General features: G+C 46.5%; 1 protein-coding gene and 1 long non-coding RNA gene across 3 annotated transcripts; both read left to right on the top strand.

The window, feature by feature from the left end:
- The first annotated feature begins 511 nt into the window (after positions 1 to 511).
- On the top strand, positions 512 to 10,584 carry LOC112104229. Of its 2 annotated transcripts, XR_003899904.1 has the most exons (4): positions 512 to 829; positions 1,131 to 1,163; positions 9,810 to 9,892; positions 10,545 to 10,584. It is a non-coding gene; the product is annotated as an uncharacterized LOC112104229 (long non-coding RNA). The 2 variants fall into 2 exon arrangements; XR_003899903.1 differs by lacking the exon at positions 1,131 to 1,163.
- Positions 10,585 to 13,307: 2,723 nt separating this feature from the next.
- On the top strand, positions 13,308 to 21,004 carry LOC115271140 (zinc finger protein 3-like). The gene is made up of 2 exons (XM_029912885.1): positions 13,308 to 13,523; positions 19,260 to 21,004. The coding sequence occupies exon 2, from the start codon at positions 19,268 to 19,270 to the stop codon at positions 20,615 to 20,617; it is 1,350 nt and encodes a 449-aa protein (XP_029768745.1). The 5' UTR covers positions 13,308 to 13,523; positions 19,260 to 19,267; the 3' UTR covers positions 20,618 to 21,004.
- The last annotated feature ends 227 nt before the right edge of the window (positions 21,005 to 21,231 follow it).

Raw genomic sequence — 21,231 nt, 5'->3', positions numbered from 1 at the left:
GCCCATTCCCAGCTTCTGGCAAACAGAGGCTAGGGACACCATCCCTGCCCATCCTGGCTAGTAGCCATTGATGGACCTATACGCCATGAACTTATCTACTTTTTTTGAACCCTGTTATAGTCTTGGCCTTCACAACATCCTTTGGCAAGGAGTTCCACAGGTTGTGTGAAGAAATATTTCCTTTTTTTTTTTTTTTAAACTTGCTGCCTATTCATTTCATTGGGTGACCCCTAGTTCTTGTGTTATGAGAAGGAGTAAATAACACTTCCTTATTTACTTTCTCCACACCAGTCATGCTTTCACAGACCTCTGTGATATCCTCTCTTAGTCATCTTTTCCAAGCTGAAAAGTCCCAGTCTGACATATCTCTCCTCATATGGAAGCTGTTCCAGACCCCTCATCATTTTTGTTGCGTTTTCCAATTCCAAGATATTTTTTATGAGATCAGGCGACCACATCTGCACACAGTCAGAACGCACAGAACCGGAGCGTCCCGGAGAAAGCTCCTGAACCTGTCTCTGTTCCTTGCCCTCGAGTTTCCCCAGGTCCCATCTCTCTGGGCCCATAGTGAGCACAGGGCTGAAGGCAGGTGACTTCCCGTAACAGAGACAATCTCAGGCTACAAAGCTCAGATCCAGGTTTCCTGGAGTTTGGGGGTTGCTGGGCTCAGGGTCTGGGGATCTGGGCCCATTTCTCACCCCTCCTTTCCCCAGCAGGGAGGACGGGGTGTTTCAGAAGCTGGAGCCGGGGTTTGCGGAGCTGGAGAAGAGACTCAGCGATTTCTCTCTGCAAAGCGCCCACTTGCAGGAGGTGCTGCTGGGATTCAAAGGTGAGATGGAGTCTGGGGGTGGCGTCTCCTCTGGTTAGAGCGACCCTCACCCTGGGGAGGAGTCGGGGACTCTAGTGATGTCACTGATCCTCGGCTCCATCTCACAGCCCAGCTCAGCGAGTCGCCCTTCCACATGGGAGTAGCCCTGTGGGGCTAGCTCTGTCTGCAGCAGCTGCGTTATCGGCCTCTGATCTCTGTCACCATTTCGTAGTTAACAGCAGTTACATTAATAAGCAATGGGGATTTCTCCACGAATGCGAGGGCCTGAATTCTCACCTCTCCAGTCTTCTCCTTCCCCTAGAGACGCTGCGACTGGAGCTGGGGAGCAACACAGGTACGTGTCCGTCTCTGACGGGCCATGGGGAGATTTCAGACCAATAACCATGTTACTGATGGGGCATCACGGCCTCCAGCCCCGATGTGCACCTGGAAATGGTGGAACAATGTGAAGCCGGGTGACCCCCATGACTGATTCACTCCTGCTGTGAAGCTTGACGGGGATTCAGAGTGAATCCAGATCTCAGGGGTGAAAAATGCTGCACTGGATCCTTCATTATTTTGTAACCCTTTTGGGGGTTACCCTGTGTTCGCCAGCACCAGCACGGAGTCCTTCCCCACCCCCTTTTCCTAAAGGGTTATGATTTGTTCTCTTTGGGTTAAGAGTGTCTGCTCTTGGTTCACATTCACCTTTTCCCAGAAGCTCTTCCATAGTTTCTTTCTGTGTCTCACCAGCCTGGGGAAATTCCTCCTTCCTTCCGTCAGATGGGTCATCTCCATTCTCACAGACAGCCGTTCCTTCAGTGGGATCTGCATCCTCTCTTAAAGAGACACAGTTAATTTCCACAGACGTATAAGAACGGCCGTACTGGGTCAGACCAAAGGTCCATCTAGCCCAGTATCCTGTCTGCCGACAGTGCCCAATGCCAGGTGCCCCAGAGGGAATGAACAGAACAGGTAATCATCAAGTGATCCATCCCCCGTCGCCCATTCCCAGCTTCTGCCAAACAGAGGCTAGAGACACCATCCCTGCCCATCCTGGCTAATAGCCATTGATGGACCTGTCCTCCATGAACTTATCTAGTTCTTTTTTGAGCCCTGTTATAGTCTTGGCCTTCACAACATCTTCTGGCAAGGAGTTCCACAGGTTCACTGTGCGTAGTGTGAAAAAATACTTCCCTTTGTTTGTTTTAAACCTGCTGCCTATTAATTTCATTTGGTGACCCCTAGTCCTTGTGTTATGAGAAGGAGTAAATAACACTTCCTTATCTACTTTCTCCACCCCCGACATGATTTTCTAGACCTTAGTCGTCTCTTTTCCAAGCTGAAAAGTCCCAGTCTTGTTAATCTCTCCTCATACAGAATCCGCTCCATACCTCTAATCATTTGTGTTGCCATTTTCTGAACCTTTTCCAATTTCAATGTATTTTTTTTTGAGATGGGGCGACCACATCTGCACGCAGTATTCAAGATGTGGGCATACCATGGATTTATATAGAGGCAATATGATATTTTCTGTCTTATTATCCATCCCTTTCTTCATGATTCCCAACTTTCTGTTTGCTTTTTTTGACTGCCGCTGCACATTGAATGGATGTTTCCAGAGAACTATCCACAATGACTCCAGGATCTCTTTCTAGAGTGATAACAGCTAATTCAGACCCCATCATTTTCTCGGTATGGTTGGGATTATGTTTTCCAAGGTGCATTACTTTGCATTTATCAACATTGAATTTCATCTGCCATTTTGTTTACCAGTCACCCAGTTTTGTGTGGTCTCTTTGTAGCTCTTCGCAGTCTGCCTGGGACTTAACTATCTTGAGTAGTTTTGTATCATCTGCAAATTTTGCCACCTCACTGTTTACTTGTTTTTCCAGATCATTTATGAATATATTGAATAGGATTGGGCCCAGTACAGACCCCTGGGGGGTACCACGATTTACCTCTCTCCATTTTGAAAAGTGACTATTTATTCCTACCCTTTGTTTCCTCTCTTTTAACCAGTTACCGATCCCTGAGAGAACCTTCCCTCTTATCCCATGACAGCTTACTTTGGTTAAGAGCCTTTGGTGAGGGACCTTGTCAAAGGCTTTCTGAAAATCTACGTACACTATATCCACTGGATCTCCCTTGTCCACATACTTGTTTACCCCCTCAAAGAATTCTAGTAGATTAGTGAGGCGTGATTTCCCTTTACAAAACCATGTTGAATCTTCCCCAACAAATTATGTTCATCTCTCTGTCTGACAATTCTGTGCTTTACTATAATTTTAACCAGTTTGCCTGGTACTGAAATCAGGGTTACCGGCCTGTAATTGCTGGGATCGCCTCTGGAGCCCTTTTTAAAAATTGGCATTCTCCATTTGGTACAGAAGCTGATTTAAATGATAGGTTACAGACTACAGTTAGTCGTTCTGCAATTTCACATTTGAGTTCCTTCAGAACTCTTGGGTGAATATCATCTGGTCCTGGTGACTTGTTATTGTTTAATTTATGTTTGTTCCAAAACCTCCTCTAATGACACCTCAGTCTGGGACAGTTCCTCAGATCTGTCCCCTAAACAGAATATCTCAGGTTTGGGAATCTCCCTCACATCCTCAGCCGTGAAGACTGATGCAAAGAATTAATTTAGTTTCCCTGCAATGGCCTGATTGTCCTTGAGTGCTCCTTTAGCACCTCGATCGTCCAGGGGCCCCACTGGTTGTTTAGCAGGCTTCCCGCTTCTGATGTACTTAAAAATCTTTTTGGTATTACTTTTTGAGTCTTTGGCTAACTGTTCCTCAAATTCTTTTTTGGCCTTCCTAATTGTATTTTTATACTTCATTTGCCAGTGTACATGCTCCTTTCTATTTTCCTCACTAGAATTTAACTTCCACTTTTTAAAGGCTGCCTTTTTGCCTTTCACTGCTTCTTTATTTTGTTGTTTAGCCACGGTGGCACTTTTTGGGTTCTCTTACTATGCCTTTTTAATTTGGGGTATACATTTAAATTGAGCTTGCAGGGATTTCACTTCTGGCGCTGGACCTTTTAATTTCTGTTTAACTAACTTCCTCGTTTACTTCATTTGATTCTACGCTTTTTTCACATATAGTGCCACTCCCCCAACAGCACGACCTGTTCTGTCCTTCCGATATCTTTTGTACCCTGGTATTACTGTGTCCCATTGATTATCCTCATTCCACCAAATTTCTGTGATGCCTATTATATCAATATCCTCATTTAATACGAGGCACTCTAGTTCACCCATCTTATTATTTAGACTTCTAGCATTGGTATATAAGCACTTTAAAAACTTGTCACTTTTTAGCTGTCTGCCATTACATGATGGAATTGAATGGGACTTTTTTTCATTTGACTAATTCTCATCAGATCCTACCTGTATTTGATCATCTTCCATCCTCTCCTCCTTACCAGGACATAGAGAATCTCCATTAATAGGTCCTCCCCTAAGAGATGTCTCTGTCCGAACCACATCCTTCTCCGCACCTGTCGGCTTTCCCCCAGCCCTGAGTTTAAAAACTGCTCTACCACCTTTTTAATTTTAATATCAGGACCAGCACCCTAAAACACTGGGACCTGGATTGGGGTACCCTCCGTTACTCCTCTCTCTATCCCTGAGAGGTCAGTTGTGTGGTAAGTTACACCGTTCCCTCTCAAAACCTGAGTCACAGCTGGGTGCCCATATGCTGAATCAGCCATTCTGTCCTGGACATCCTCTCCCAAGTGACCAGTGAGGAGACATTCCTGTATTCCCACTATTCCTTCCCTGGTTTCCTCCTCTGGACCCCCCTCTAGAGTGAGATCTGTCAGCTGCAAAACTCTGCCAGCTAGCAACTGGGACAGTTCCCTCACTGACAGCAGGCAATACACGCTCCTCCCTCCCTGAGGAGACGCTGCCTTCAGCTGCAGTGCAGGAGCTGGTCTCAACCACCTTCACACCTGGAAGCGTGCGGCTTCCCCCTGCTGCAGAGTAATCAAGGAGGCTTGCTCTCATTTCTTCAGTAGTTCTTGGGACTTTACCCTTTCCCTCTGGGGTCCCAGCACCATACTCCTTGTCGCAGGTAAACTGTCACGGAGCCCCCGGCCGATGCTCTGGAACTGCTCCCCACAAAGCCAGTCAGGATTTTGGGGAGCCTCCTCTCCCTCGGAGCAGACTGTCTTCAGGGCAAGAAGCTCACACGGCTTCACCTTCCTGGGTCTCTCCTTGGAGCATTCAGCTGCCCCTCTGTGCGCTTCCCACAGCGATTCCACCCAGGCGGGGTCCTGGGGAAGCCACAGGGTCCTGCCCCCCAACTCTGCAGTCAGACGTGACTCTTAGCCAGCCAGTAAAACAGAGGTTTATTAGATGACAGGAACACGGTCTAAAACAGAGCTTGTAGGTACAAAGAACAGGACCCCTCAGCCGGGTCCATTCTGGGGCCCAGCGAGCCAAACAACCCCGTCTGCACTCACTTCCTATCCCCAGCCAGCTCCCAACTGAAACCCACTCCAGCCCCTCCTTTCTGGCCTTTGTCTCGTTCTCGGGCCAGGAGGTCACCTGATCTCTTTGTTCACCTTTAGCTATCCCCTTGCAGGGGGGAAGGGCCCCAGCCATTTGTTGCCAGGATACAGAGTGTTGGCCATTTATGCACACTGGAGACTTAAGAAATGCATAGGGGAAACTGAGGCACCCACACAGTATTCTGAGGAAACATTAAGAACATTCCCACTTCGTCACATAAACACCTTAACAGCCTGAGCTACATGATAAAAATCATTTCCAATTAACATGTCATTGGGGTTATCGTCCACCACCTCCACTGTTAATAAACTTTCTAACCCACCAGTTTCTATGTGCGTTTTTGCCAAAGGCACAAGAATCTCCTGCTAATAAGAGCTCTGCCATCTGTCCCGGCAGTATGTCACCTTGAATTATACTCCGCATGATCGCAGAGATTTCTGCCCCTGTATCTTCCCACCCTAGGTATTCCCTGCCATTAATCCTGCCAAAATGTACTTCATGTCTGGCTCTGCAGATCTAATCCCACAAAAACACTATAATCTGTCTCAATCGCATGAGAGGTTTCTGTGTCGAGGACGGCAGAACTAACATGAGCTACAGGTTGCCTGGTTCCTCCCAGCACAGAGCATTTATGTCTTGGGTGATCAGTGGAATTACAGCGATAGAACCTTTTGGGCTCTTCCGTTTTCACAGGGGATTTGGGATTAGGATTAGAGGAATGGTTTTGGGGAGGTGATTGCCTCCCAGCCACCCTCTTTCTTCCCCAGGAGTAAAACAGAACCCTGCTTCCCACCAGGTTTAAACCCCTCTTTCTGTGGTTTATTCACAGTAGATGCCTGGATCTGCTCAAAGGCACCAGCTGCTAGAGAAGCCATCTCTTCCACAGTCGTCACATTTTTATCCCATGAACGTTGCTGTACCTCATCTTTACATATATTTAAGGGCTGTTCTTGAGCAAACATTTCTTCAAAACTTTCCCCCCCTTTCCCAGTAAATCTTTCATTCTGTACACCTCTACCCCAATATAACACAAATTCGGATATAACGCGGTAAAGCAGTGCTCTGGGGGGGTGGGGCTGCGCACTCCGATGGATCAAAGCAAGTTCGATATAATGCAGTTTCACCTATAATGCGGTAAGATTTTTTGGCTCACGAGGACCGCGTTATATCAAGGTAGAGGTGTATAAATGTTCACTCACACCAGCATCCCTCTTAAGATTTCTAAATTTCACTCTGTATGTATCAGGGGTAATTTGAAACCTTTACAAAACCATATTTTTTTTAATTTAAATGTACGGGCGTCTAAAGCATCTTCAACTGGTATTTCATTTAATACATTTTCAGCTTTACCAGTTAGTTTTGCAATCAGGGTAGGAACTCTCTTGGCATCTGGGATTTCATGCACTGCACACGGCCTTTCAAATGTGGAAAGGGATTCAGTAGTATCACCTGCCTTGTTGGATGCAGGACGTAGGTGGTCCCAATTTGTGGATTTTTGCAGAGGTGAGAATCAGAGGGGTGTGTGTGGGGGTAGGAGGTGCTGGTTCTCCTTTTCTAGCAGTTCCAGTTGGTGTCTCGGCTTTCTCTCTCTCTCTTTCCTCTGCCTCCATCTGCTTCGGGGCTAAGGTTCCCTGATGTGCTGCTTCTTTCCCTTTTATCTCCAGTTCTTCCATTCTCAGCTGACGCTCATAGTCTCTCTCTTTTCCTGCCACCTGCAGTCTGGACAGCTCCAACTTTGCAATTGCTTCACTGCCTTCGCTCATCGTTAAGCTTCCCTTTCCCGAAATGAGCAAACAGAAAATAACAAACCGGTAACCTTCTCTCAGCCACCACACTTCAAAGCTCTACACCAGTGTCTGAAGTGCAAACCTCCCTCAGAACTACAAGTGGTGCATTTCATCCTGCTTGCTGCACCACTGTGATGGGATCCCCGGTGTACAACCTGGAACTGGGGTACCACAGTGACCCGTTAACTCTCCAGCCTGGGTTGTCTCTCTCAATGCTTTGCTAGTGACAAGCAGCAAAACCCCTCCTAGTTCGGTGATCACTCAGCATGTGGAGCCCCACACCCAGCTAGATTGCATGAACGCTCCCAGAGCCACTCAGGAATCACACAGAAAGGCACCGGCCAATTCCCCCCAGCCTTGCACGGCAGAGCTGTACGGTCTTGCCCTGGTAGAAGCCTGACCCGTGTACGTTTGTTACCCAGTCTCCCCTTCCTCAATGTGGAGAGGGCAGGCAGCAGCCTTTGTAAACCGAGTTGAGATTTCCGAAGCACTTCAAGCAAAATACGCCTTTTTAGGGAAAGTATCCAACAGATTTATTAACTACAGAAAGATCGATTTTAAATGGGAGGCATAAAAGGTCAGAGATAGAGTATCATCAGGGTGGGAAGGGACCTCAGGAGGTATCTAGTCCAACCCGCTGCTCAAAGCAGGACCAATCCCCAGACAGATTTTTACCCCAGTTCCCTAAATGGCCCCCCTCAAGGATTGAGCTCACACCCTGGGTTTAGCAGGCCAATGCTCAAACCACTGAGCTATCCCTCCCCTGATAGTTACCAAAGAAAATAAAAGATAAGTGCACAATCTAAATCTTAAACCTTATTCCACTAGGCAGCATTTCAATCAAGCAATTTTTTCACCCCACTGGATGTTACAGTTGTTAATACAGAGACTTCTCCCTTAAGCGTGGGACCAGTCCCCTCAGATGAAGTTTTTGTCTTCTCAGCGTTCTTGTTGCTTCCGGCATAGGTGGGGGAGGAGAAAGGTCCAGTCACGATGACACTGTCCCTTATTTTATACCCTCAGTCTACGTGCCTGGAAAATACTAGCCCAGACATGTCCTGGTGGGCTTAGCTGAGTCACAGAGTTGAGGAATCCCCTTGGTGTGTGTGATGATGCGGTTCTGGCGGAACCCAACTGAGAGTGCCAACTCAGGACAAATTGCTCAAACAGGGCAGTTACAGCCCAAGGCTGGGGTTCTTCCACCTCTAAGGCAAACCAAATCAGCCAGACTAAGAGGACTTCGGTCTCACCCCACTGGCTAACCGCAAGTCTCACAAGCAATTCCCTTAGACACTCCAGTTTCCCAGTATCACCACCAGTACCACTCGTTATGGGGACAAATGGTTATGAAAACCAATACCCCAATAAAAGAAAAAAGGTTCTCCTGATCCCATAGGACCAAGCCCCAGATCCAGGTCAATATACAAATCAGATCTTACCCACAAATCACGCTGTTGCCAATCCTTTAGAATCTAAAATCTAAAGGTTTATTCATAAAAGAAAAAAGATAGAGATAAGAGTTGGAATTGGTTAAATGGAATCAATTACATACAGTAATGGCAAAGTTCTTGGGTCAAGCTTGCAGCAGCAATAGAATAAACTGCAGGTTCAAATCAAGTCTCTGGAATACATCCCCCGCTGGGATGGGTCCTCAGTCCTTTGTTCAAAGCTTCAGTTTGTAGCAAAGTCTCTCCAGAGGTAAGAAGCAGGATTGAAGACAAAATGGAGATGAGGCATCAGCCTTATATAGTCTTTTCCAGGTGTAAGAACACCTCTTTGTTCTTACTGTGGAAAATTACAGCAAAATGGAGCCTGGAGTCACATGGGCCAGTCCCTGCATACTTTGCTGAGTCTGAAGGCATATTTCCCTTCTCTCAGTGGGTCCATTGTATAGCTGATGGTCCTTAATGGGCCATCAAGCAGGCTAGGCAGAGCTAATCCCAGCTTGTCTGGGATGTCACCCAGAAGCATAGCATAAGTTTGCCATACAGACAGTATAGAGCCAATATGCATAACTTCAACTACAAAACTGATACACACATATAGACAGCATAATCATAACCAGTAAACCATAACCTTGTCTTAGACACCCCATTTGACCCCCTTTATACAAGATTTGGGTGCCACTACAGGACCTTGGTTGCAACAATGATCTATATGGTCCCAGTTTATGTCAATAACGTCACAGTGTGATCTTGAGCAACTGAGACATAGAGTGGAGCAGTCCCCATTGTGTGGTGCTCGTTGACTTGTAAATCCCTTGATGACCGCTCTCCTGCTGAGCTGATCAATAGTCACTGAACACCCACCTGGGCAGAGATTCCCCCCCCTTTGTAGCAGAGACGCTCAAATGTACGCCGTATTTCAGTAACAAAATCTCATAACTTCCTACACACGAACAATATACCTATTTGGACAGCACCGCGGGTTTCAGGAGATCATGAGCTTTCAGAGGATAACTTACGTGGCCTGCTTTGTATGAAATATCACAGCCCTATCTAAATTGTGAGTCTTGGGTTTACAGGATGTGACTTTGAGATACAGTGGGTTTAGTCCTGGTGGGAGGGGATGGGTCTGCACCGAGCTTTTTCCCATCATGAGAGTCGATGTCTATACAGAGAAAAAGCCAGTGAGAATGTGAAATGCCTTAAAGTCTGATCTGAATTCCCCCCAGTAACCCTTCTCCCTCTGACAGGCTGCAGAATAACATCCCCGGGTCCCTCCAGACTCTCCCAGCCTGCCCGGGGAAGGGAAATGGATGCGGCAGAGCTGGCTCAGGTAGGGATGCTGAGGACATGATGGGGGGGTTCCCGCAGGAGCCAGAGGGACGGGGAATACATGGGAAGTGGGAGTTTGATCTAAGAGTGGGAGGGTGCAGGCCGTGCACAGGGTCGAGAAAGGTGGGGGGACAAGGTGTGATGGACCTGCTGGGACTTGGTAAATCTGGAGCCGGGATTCTAGGAATAGGCCCATGGGGGTTGGGTGTGGAAATCTCTCTATTTGTGGAAGAGGAACAACCCCGGCTGGGCTGGGAAAACTTCCCAGACTCTCAGTGCTGGAGGGTGAACCCACTAACCAGAGTTGTTATGACCTATGGAGGGGACACGCAGCAGAGGGGCTTAGGGAAGATGCCCCCATCCCCTGACATCCAGCTGCTGAGAATGGGGAGGGGGTTGGGATTCCTGAATCTCCAGTTCAGACTCTGACTAGTTGGTGTGTGATGAAAGGGAAGACCCTTCCCCCGCTATCTGCTAGAAGGTCGAGGGGCTCTCTCTATCGCCCCTCACCCTGATGCTTCCTGGGTGCTTTGAGCAGGTGGTGAGTGGCGCTCTGTTGACTGTGCATCCATTTGTTTGGCCCTGCTACTCCATAAAGAGTGGGGCTGTGAGTGGGGCAGCAGGTACTGAGTGGGGGGTTCTTTCTCTTTCAGGGGCCAGTGACCTTCGAGGAGGTGGCTGTGTATTTCACCAGGGAAGAATGGGCTCTACTGGACCCCACTCAGAGAGCTCTCTACAGAGCCGTCATGCAGGAGAACTACGAGAATGTGACCTCGCTGGGTAAGGAATCCCGTCCCCTCGGTTCTTAGAAGAGGAAATAAAAAGCTAAGGTTCATGTCACCCCCACAATGCCACCTCTACTCTGCCGTGTTTCAGCAACACCCCAACATGCCAGTGAAACACACACCCGCACTCTGTTCTCCCCTGCTACACAACGCTCTGGGAACTGGGCCCAGGGGCAGTACAGCACAAAGTCTAACACTTTCTCTTGGCTAAGGTAGCACTTGGATTTAGGTCCAGCCTAACGAAGAGGCGCTTCCGACTCCTGGCCGGCCCTCAGATGGAGCCTACGCCACACGAACCATCACAGACTTGCAAAATATCACCCCCTCTTCGCCCCTGAGGGTTAAGAATGGCCACACTGGGTCAGACCAAAGGTTCGTCAAGTCCAGTATCCTGCGTTCCATCACTGGTCAATGCCAGGTGCTCCAGAGGGAATGAACAGAACAGGTCATAGTCAAGTGATCCATCCCCTGTTGCCCATTCCCAGCCTCTGGCAAATGATTCCTTCGGCGTCACTGCCTTCTATTACCCTTCTCTAAACCCTGGAGACGGCTACCATGTGTGCCGCCGGAGTGCCGACAATGCTCATGGCAAGAACATACCCTTGTGCACGTTGATTGCCCACTAATCCCTCCACCCTCTCTTATGGACCACCACCTTGTCGTGGTGGGGAGCCTTGCGTGGGCTTAAAGACGCTCAGAACTACATCGTTCTGAGCTTTCCTACTCCTGGTAGGGTCCCCCTTGGCAAGCAGGTCTGAGGCGAGGCTCCTGACTTACCATGGTCCAAACTTCACCACGACCCCAACGGTGGCTTGGGCGCATATAGAAGATCTTCTAGTACTGTGCAGCTGTGAAGGCGGATGAGGGCTGCAGCAGGAGTGAGGCCGCTGGTGGTCTTGGATCTCCTTGCGACGGGTCAGGGTTTTCCTCCCGTCAAGTCTCGTGCGGTTACCGCCTGCGCACTGGTTTCCCCACGTTAAACTATTTCACGCGCAAGCCTCTGCCCAAGGCCTCACACCTGTGGTCATGTGTGTGAGTGGCGGAGAAGACAGGCGCCATGATCTCTGGGAGTCTTTCGTCTCAAATCTGCATGCCACGTGATGGCCGTCTTGTGCTTGGATGAGACAGAAGTGCATTTCGGCAGCAGCGGCTGTGATGGAGCAGGCCTCTTTTAGGATCTCTTCTGCTCGCCCCAAACGGGCAGGGCTGGCTCCAAGTTTTTTGCTGCCCCAAGCAAAAAAATTTCCCCGCGCCCCCCCCCCTGGTCCCGCCCCAACTCTGCCCCTTCCCCGCCCCATTCCAACCCCTTCCCCAAATCCCCGGCCCCGCCTCCTCCCCCAGGCACGCCGCATTTCCCCTAAGCCTGGGAAGGAGGGGGGAGAAGCAGAGCAGCGGCGCGCTCGGGGGAAGAGGCGGAGGTGAGCTGGGGGAGGAGCGGTTCCTCTGCCCCCTCCCCCAGGGTTACTTCCTGCGGCCCTCCCCGCGCCCCCCACCGCCCCAGCTCACCTCCACTCAGGGCCGGCTCCCGGCTTTTTGCGCCCCAAGCAAAAAATTAAAATAAAAAGTTGCCGGAGTGCTGCCCCTTGGAAAGTTCCGCCCCAAGCACATGCTTGGAGCGCTGGTGCCTAGAGCCGGCCCTGCAAACGGGGAGGGGGCCAGAAAAGGTGCCCCAAACTTCGGCAGTCTCACACGCTTCCAACTGGAGGGCAACATCCAGTGGAATCACTCAACTCCGTGGCCGAAACAAGAGATACAAGACAACGAATGAATGAAACTCTAGTAAAGAACAGAATGATCAAATACTGAGACAAACATGATTTATTGGGAAAGAGTCAACATGGCTTTTGTAAAGGGAAATCACGCCTCACCAATCTACTAGAATTCTTTGAGAGGGTCAAACAAACATGTGGACAAGGGTGATCCAGTGGATATAGTGTACTTAGATTTTCAGAAAGCCTTTGACAAGGTCCCTCACCAAAGGCTCTTAAGCAAAGTAAGTTGTCACGGGATAAGAGGGAAGGTTCTCTCAGGGATCGGTAACTGGTTAAAAGAGAGGAAACAAAGGGTAGGAATAAATAGTCACTTTTCAAAATGGAGAGAGGTAAATCGTGGTGCCCCCCAGGGGTCTGTACTGGGCCCAATCCTATTCAACATATTCATAAATGATCTGGAAAAACAGGTAAACAGTGAGGTGGCAAAGTTCGCAGATGATACAAAACTACTCAAGATAGTTAAGTCCCAGGCAGACTGCGAAGAGCTACAAAGAGACCACACAAAACTGGGTGACTGGGCAACAAAATGGCAGATGAAATTCATTGTTGGTAAATGCAAAGTAATGCACATTGGAAAACCTAATCCCAATTTTACATATAAAATGACGGGGTCTAAATTAGCGGTTACTGCTCAAGAAAGAGATCTTGGAGTCACTGTGAATAGTTCTCTGAAAACATCCACTCACTGTGCAGCAGCAGTCGAAAAAACCTTTAAGCAGAACGTCCTACACATTTGAACATCTGGGGAGCTAGCCTCAGCGTATTGCTACGTCAAAATAGGCTGGGGTTAATACAATAAAAAAAAATAGTGAGAAATCTCCTTGAACCCACCTGATGTCCTTTCCCTGTGCAGAGTTTCCAGTTTTCACACCTGATGAGATCTCTCATCTGGAACAAGACAAAGAGCCATGGGTCCCAGATCTCCATGATTCAGAGGAAAGAGAGATCCTGAGAGGTACCTGCACAAGGGAGGAATCATTCAGTCAATTCAAAACCTGTCCGTGTCTGAAGGAAACAGCTGCGGTTCCCGACAGAGACCTTGTGAGTTCTCCGAGTTCAGGATTCTCCCCAGCAGGTTTGTATCCTCAGGGCAGAAGTCGCTCATGACGTCCTACCCATCCTGAGTGACAGCTGGCAGTAGCCCCTTCCTTCCCTTTCCCCTGAGTGCTTGGACGGGATTTACAGGCAGAATTGATCCCCTTACCTCTGTAGGACAGAATTTGGGGAAATTCAGTCCCTGATTTATGTCTATCTCTCCAGCACTTATTTCTTTGACCACGATAGTGATAGTGACCGTGAAATGCTCAGGGAGATTTGAGATGCTATACAAATAAAAAACACAATAATAATGGGGGATTTCAAGTATCCCCATGTTGACTGAGTCCATGTCACCTCAGGATGGGATGCAGAGATAAAGTTTCTTGACACCATAAATGACTGTTTCTTGGAGCAGCTGGTCCTGGAACCCCCCAGAGGAGAGGCCATTCTTGATATAGTTCTAAGTGGAGCACAGGACCTGGTCCAAGAGGTGAATGTAGCTGGACCACTTGGTAATAGCGCCCATAATATAATTAAATTTAACATCCCTGTGGAAGGGGGAAAAGACCAAAGAAGCCCACCGTAGTAGCATTTAATTTCAGAAAGGGGACCGACGCCCAAGTGAGGACGTTAGTTAAACAGAAATTAAAAGGAACAATCTCAAAAGTGAAATCCCTGCAAGCTGCATGGAAGCTTTTTTTAAAAAAAAACCATACTAGAGACTCAAATAAAATGTATATCCCAAATTAAAAAACATAGTAAGAGGACCAAAATGTGCCACCGGGGCTAAACCCCAAAGTAAAAGAAGTGGTTAGAGGTGTCACGGAGTCCCCGGGTGATGCTCTGGAACTGCTCCCCACAAAGCCAGTCAGGACTTTGGGGAGCCTCCTCTCCCTTGGAGCAGACTGTCTTCAGGGCAAGAAGCTCACGCGGCTTCACCTCCTGGGTCTCTCCTGGGAGCATTCAGCGTATGCCCCTCCGTGTGCTTCCCACAGCGAGTCCGCCCAGGCGGGGTCCTGGGGAAGCCAGAGGTCCTGCACGCACCCCCACTCTGCAGTCAGACGTGACTCTCAGCCAGCCAGTAAAACAGAGGTTTATTAGATGACAGGAACATGGTCTAAAACAGAGCTTGTAGGTACAGCGGCGAATGGGACCCCTCGGCCGGGTCCATTCTGGGGTTCAGAGAGCCAGACACCCACGTCTGCCCTCACTCCTCGTCCACAGCTAGCTCCAACTCTGAAGCCCCCTCCAGCCCCTCCTTCTCTGGGCTTTGTCTCTTTCCTGGGCCAGGAGGTCACCTGATCTCTTTGTTCACCTTTAGCTATTCCCTTGCAGGGGGGGAAGGGGCCCCGGCCATTTGTTGCCAGGGAGACAGAGTGTCAGTGATTTATGCACACTGGCCTTTCCTCACCACCTAGAGACTTAAGAAATGCATAGGGGAAACTGAGGCACAGTATTCAGAGGAAATATTAAGAACAGTCCCACTTCGTCACAAGAGGTAAAAAGGCATCCTTTAAAAATTGGAAGTTAAATCCTACTGAGGAAAAGAGAAAGGAACATAAACGGTAGAAAGCCAAGTGCAAAAGTACAATCAGGCAGGTCAAAAAAGATTTTGAAGAGGAACTTGCCAAAGACTCAAAAAGTAACCAGAACAAAATTTGTAAGTAGCACGAAGCTTGCTAAACAAACAGTCGGGCCACTGGACAATCAAGTTGCTATAGCAGCATTCAAGGATGATAAGGCCGTTAGAGAGAAACTAAATGAATTCTTTGCATCAGTCCTCGCAGCAGAGGATGTGAGGGAGATTCCCAAACCAGAGCCATTCTTTTTAGGTGACAAATGTGAGGAACTGTCCCAGATTGAGGTATCATTAGAAGAGATTTTGGAACGAACTGACAAATTAACCAGTAATAAATCACCAGGACCAGGTGGTATTCACCCAAGAGTTCTGAAGGAACTCAAATGTGAAATTGCAGAACTACTAACTGTAGTCTGTAACCTATCATTTAAATCAGCTTCTGTAGCGGATGACTGGAGGATAGCTAATGCGACGTCAACATTTATAAAAGGCTCCAGAAGCAATCTTGGCATTTACAAGTCAGTAAGCCTAACTTCAGTACAAGGCAAATTGTTTGAAAGTCTACTAAAGAACAGAATTGTCAGACACATGGATGAACACAATTTGTTGGCGAAGAGTCAACATGGCTTTTGTAAAGGGAAATCATGCCTCACCAATCTATTAGATTTATTTGACGGGGTCAAGAAGTCTGTGGACAAGGGTGATCCAGTGGATATAGTGTACTTAAATTTTCAGAAAGCCTTTGACAAGGTCCCTCACCAAAGGCTCTTACGCAAAGTAAGCTGTCATGGAATAAGAGGGAAGATCCCCTCATGGATCGGCAACTGGTTAAAAGATAGGAAACAAACTGTTCCCATTGTGTGGTTCTTGGGCAGCCCTCACTGACTTGTAACTCCCTTGATTACAACTTTTCTGCTGGGATTAGTTTGCCTTTTTTTTAATGTCACTAGCAAACAAACAAACATACAGCAAAATTTCATAACTTGATACACACTCGGGATTTCATACTTTGACAGGACAGTGGTGTTCAGCAGATCACGACCTTTCCTATGATATCTTACAAGGCATGTTTTGTACAAAACAGATCAGAATGATCTGACAGTGGTGAATATGGGGGTTCCCGGGTGCTGCTTGGAGGTAAAAAGTGTCACATTGAGATATAAAGTTATATGTAGAACAAGATCTCTGGATTAACATTTTTTTTTTTAATCTAAAATTTGGGATCTATGAAGAAAACTCAGAGCCAGAATGGTTATTGCATCAGGCACCCTAAGGCCTGGGCTACACTAGTGGGGGCGGGTTTGAACTAAGATATGCAACTTCAGCTACGCTATTCGCGTAGCTGAAGTCGAAGTATCTTAGTTCAACTTACCTGGCCGTCCTCACAGCGGCGAGTCGACTGCTGCGGCTCCCCCGTCGACGCTGCTTACTCCTCCTGCCGAGGTGGAGTACGGGCGTCGATTAGCTGGATCGATTTATCGCGTCCAGACGAGACGCGATAAATCGATCCCCGATACATCGAACACTACCCGCCGATCCAGCGGGTAGTATAGACGTACCCTTAGAAAAGGATAGAAAGAGAGAAAACATGTTTTACGTGCCACCCACGTCACACTAAAATATTCTAGAAGCTGAGGGATCTGGCCTAGAATTTGATGAACAAAACACAAGTTAAAATGTATTAAACTATGGAGGTACATGACTAGACAGCTCAGATGATTAGCAATGGCGTAAAGCAGTGATTCTCAAACTTTTGTAGTGGTGACCACTTTCACACAGCAAGCCTCTGAGTGCGACCCCCCCCTTATAAATTAAAAACACTTTTTAATATATTTAACACCATTATAAATGCTGGAGGCAAAGCGAGGTTTGGGGTGGAGGCTGACAGCTTGCGACCCCCCACATAATAACCTCACGACCCCCTTAGGGGTCCCGACCCCCAGTTTGAGAACCCTTGGCGTAAAGGCACTTTACCTTTAGGTCACCAACTTGTAGGCTTGGCAGAATTTGATTTTTATTAGGGCTGTCAAGCGATTAAAAAAATTAATCGCAATTAATCACGCTGTTAAACAATAATGGAATACCATTTCTTTAAATATTTGTGGATGTCTACTCTTTCAAATATATTGATTTCAATTACGACACAGAATACAAAGTGTACAGTGCTCGCTTTTTATTTATTTTTGATTACAAATATTTGCACTGCAGAAAACAAAAGAAATGGTATTTTTCAATTCACCTGATACAAGTACTGTTGTGCAATCTCTTTATCATGAAAGTTGAACTTACAAATGTAGAATTATGTACAAAAAATAACTGCATTGAAAAATAAAACAATGTAAAACTTTAGAGCCCACAAATCCACTCAGTCCTACTTCAGCCAATCGCTCAGACAGATAAACTTGATTACAATTTGCAGGAGATAATGCTGCCCTCTTCTTGTTTACAATGTCACCTGAAAGTGAGAATCGGCATTTGCATGGCACTGTTGTAGCCGGCGTTGCAAGGTATTTACATGCCAGATGCGCTAAAGATTCATATGTCCTTTCATGCTTCAACCACCATTCCAGAGGACATGCGTCCATGGCTGATGATGGGTTCTGCTCGATAACAATCCAAAGCAGTGCAGACTGATGCATGTTCATTTTCATCATCTGAGTCAGATGCCACCAGCAGACGGTTGATTTTCTTTTTTGGTGGTTCGGGTTCTGTAGTTTCCGCATCTGAGTGTTGCTCTTTGAAGACTTCTGAAAGCATGCTCCACACCTTGTTCCTCTCAGATTCTGGAAGGACTTCAGATTCTTAAATCTTGGGTCAAGTGCTGTAGCTATTTTTAGAAATCTCACATTGGTAAATTCTTTGCGTTTTGTCAACTCTGCTGTGAAAGTGTTCTTAAAATGAACATGTGCTGGGTCATCATCTGACTGCTATAACATGAAATATATGGCAGAATGCGGGTAAAACAGAGCTGAAGACATATATTTCTCCCCCAAGGAGTTCAGTCACAAATTTAATTAACCCATTATTTTTTAACGAGCATCATTAGCATGTCCTCTGGAATGGTGGCTGAAGTATGAAGGGGCATACGAATGTTTAGCATATCTGGCACATAAATACCTTGCAACGCCGGCTACAAAAGTGCCATGCGAATGCCTGTTCTGACGTTCAGGTGACATTGTAAATAAGAAGCAGGCAGCAGCATCTCCTGTAAATGTAAACAAACTTGTTTGTCTTAGCGATTGGCTGAACAAGAAGTCGGACTGAGTGGACTTGTAGGCTCGAAAGTTTTACATTGTTTTGTTTTGGAGTGCAGTGATGTAACGAACAAAAAAATCTACATTTGTAAGTTCCACTTTCATGATAAAGAGATTGCACTACAGTACTTGTATGAGGTGAATTGAAAAATACCATTTCTATCATCATTTTTTACAGTGCAAATATTTATAATAAAAATAATATAAAGTGAGCTCTGTACACCTTGTATTCTGTGTTGTCATAGAAATCAATATATTTGAAAATGTAGTAAAAACATCCAAAAATATTTAATAAATTTCAGTTGGTATTCTAATGTTTAACAGTGTGGTTAATCACAAGTAATATTTTTGAGTTAATCATGTGAGTTGACAGCCCTAATTATTATTTTTATTTTTTCATAATTTCAAATTATTTAAGCTTTTTCCCCCTCAATTTTTATGGTTTTAAGTTTTCAGAATTGTGCAAAATTAAAGGTTTTAGACTTTTTTTTTCAATTTTTATCAATTTACATTTTCAGTTGCAGAAAATTATGCGGGGAAGTCAGACAACAATTCAAAACGTTAAAGCTTTATAACTGATCAAACAAACTGTCACCATCACATGTCAAAATATATAAAGTCAGTATCCCTAAACAAAACTCTGCGTTCTCCAACAGCATTTTTCTTATTTTTCCTAGCTGAAATTTTGATGGTTGATGGAAATATTTTTGGTTGGGTTGTGTGTTTGCAGTGAAATTGATATTTATTGATTAAAAATCTAATCCTTCCAATCTGAATCCACAGAAGTATGTTCTTAATTTAAAGCATGTGAGTGCTCTCATTGAAACCCTAGGGATTAGGGATTGCCAAACATGTGGAGCTTTTGGCATTACCTCTTCCACTGCAGCTAATTTGCATCATGGTTTGGTCTCCCCTTTTCCACTCCTGTTTCTGCCAACAGGTGATGGGATGCTGAGTGAGAAGAAGGAGCACCAACCTCAGCAGGAAGATGCTGAGCAAGACGAACCACACGGGGCATTATTGCAAATATCTGAGAAGGATGTGTCCAGGAGTCATGAGCAGAGAGAAGGTCGTCAAAGTCAGCACAGGCCAGAGAGGAAGCAGGGAAACAAGCCAAGGGAGAAATTGAATAAATCCATTAATAGTTGGGGACCTCACAAATACATCAAGGAAACCACAACCCAGCAGAAAATCCAGGCAGGAGCGAGAAACAACACGTGCTCTGATTGTGGGAAAAATTTCAGTAGCCGCTCAGTTCTTCTTAAACATCAGAGGATCCACACAGGGGAAAGACCCTATGAATGCCGTGAGTGTGGGAAAAACTTCACTCAGAGCTCATCCCTTATTAAACATCGGAGAATACACACGGGAGAGAGACCCTATGCGTGCTGTGAGTGTGGGAAAGCCTTCACTCAGAGATCATCCCTCATTACACATCAGAGGATCCACACAGGGGCGCAATCCTATGCATGCTCTGAATGTGGAGAAAGCTTCACTCGGCGCTCAAACCTGATTGTACATCAGCGAATTCACACAGGAGAAAGACCCTACCAATGCTGTGAGTGTGCGAAAAACTTCACCAACAGCTCCTCGCTTATGAAACATCAGAGAATCCATACGGGAGCCAGGCCTTATGAATGCCACGAGTGCGGGAAAACCTTCACCCGCAGCTCACACCTCATTGCACACCAGAGAACCCACACGGGAGAGAGACCCTATGAATGCTGCGAATGCGGGAAAACCTTCACGGATAGCTCAGACCTTATTAAGCATCAGAGAATCCACACGGGAGAGAGACCTTATGAATGCAGTGAGTGCAGGAAAAGCTTCATGGATAGCTCAGACCTTACTAAGCATCAGAGAATCCACACGGGAGAGAGACGTTATGAATGCAGTGAGTGCAGGAAAAGTTTCACTCACAGCTCAGCCCTTATGACACATCAGAGAATCCATACGGGAGAAAGACCTCACGAATGCTGCGAGTGCGGGAAAAGCTTCACTCAGAGCTCGGACCTAATTAAACATCAGAGAATCCACACCGGCGAGCGGCCCTATAGATGCGGTGAGTGCGGGAAAAGCTTCACTTGGCGCTCGAGCCTAATTACGCATCAGAGATTCCACACAGAAGAAAGACCCTATGGGTGCCGTGAGTGCGGGAAAAAATTCTTTGTCAGCTCAGCGCTTCGGGAACATCAGAGGATCCACATTGGAGCCAGACCTTATCAGTGCGGTGAGTGCGGGAAAAACTTCACTCGCAGCTCGAACCTTATTAGACATCAGAGGCTCCACTCAGCTTAGAGACACTCTAGATGCTCTGAGTGTGGGAAAAGTTTCTATCAGAACTCAGCCCTTACTTATCCCCAGAGAATTTGCAAGGGAAACAAACGCCATAAAAACCTTATTTAAGGCTGACCATTTTTATTTATTTTTTTCCTAATTCCCTCTTAAAGACTTTTTGAACTACATTTGAAACCCAGGTGTAGAGCCAATACTCATAACTTCAAATACAAAAATGATACATGCAGGCCAAGAGCATAATCATATTCAGCAAATCATAACCTTTCCATAGAACTCTTACATGCCCCATTGGACAAGATTGGTTGCAAAGATATAACAGTGGTTGCAACAATGATCTATATGGTCATTGTTTAATCAGATAACGTCACAGCCACGTGTAAAAGGATAATCCGGCAGGCCAAAAAAGAATTTGAAGAGCAACTAGCCAAAGACTCAAAAAGTAACAACAACAAAATTTTTAAGCACACCAGAAGCTAAACAGACAGGGGGCCACTGGCCGATCGAGGTGGTATAGCAGCACTCAAGGATGATAAGGCCATTGTGGAGAAACTAATTTACCGTATATACTCGTTCATAAGCCGAATATTTTTGGTAAAAAAGTGACGCATCAAAGA

This window comes from Terrapene carolina, unplaced genomic scaffold (genome assembly GCF_002925995.2).
Source record: "Terrapene carolina triunguis isolate 2854851 unplaced genomic scaffold, T_m_triunguis-2.0 Scaffold361, whole genome shotgun sequence".
Lineage (NCBI taxonomy): Eukaryota > Metazoa > Chordata > Testudines > Emydidae > Terrapene > Terrapene triunguis.
This window is presented reverse-complemented; position numbering and strand designations above follow the sequence as displayed.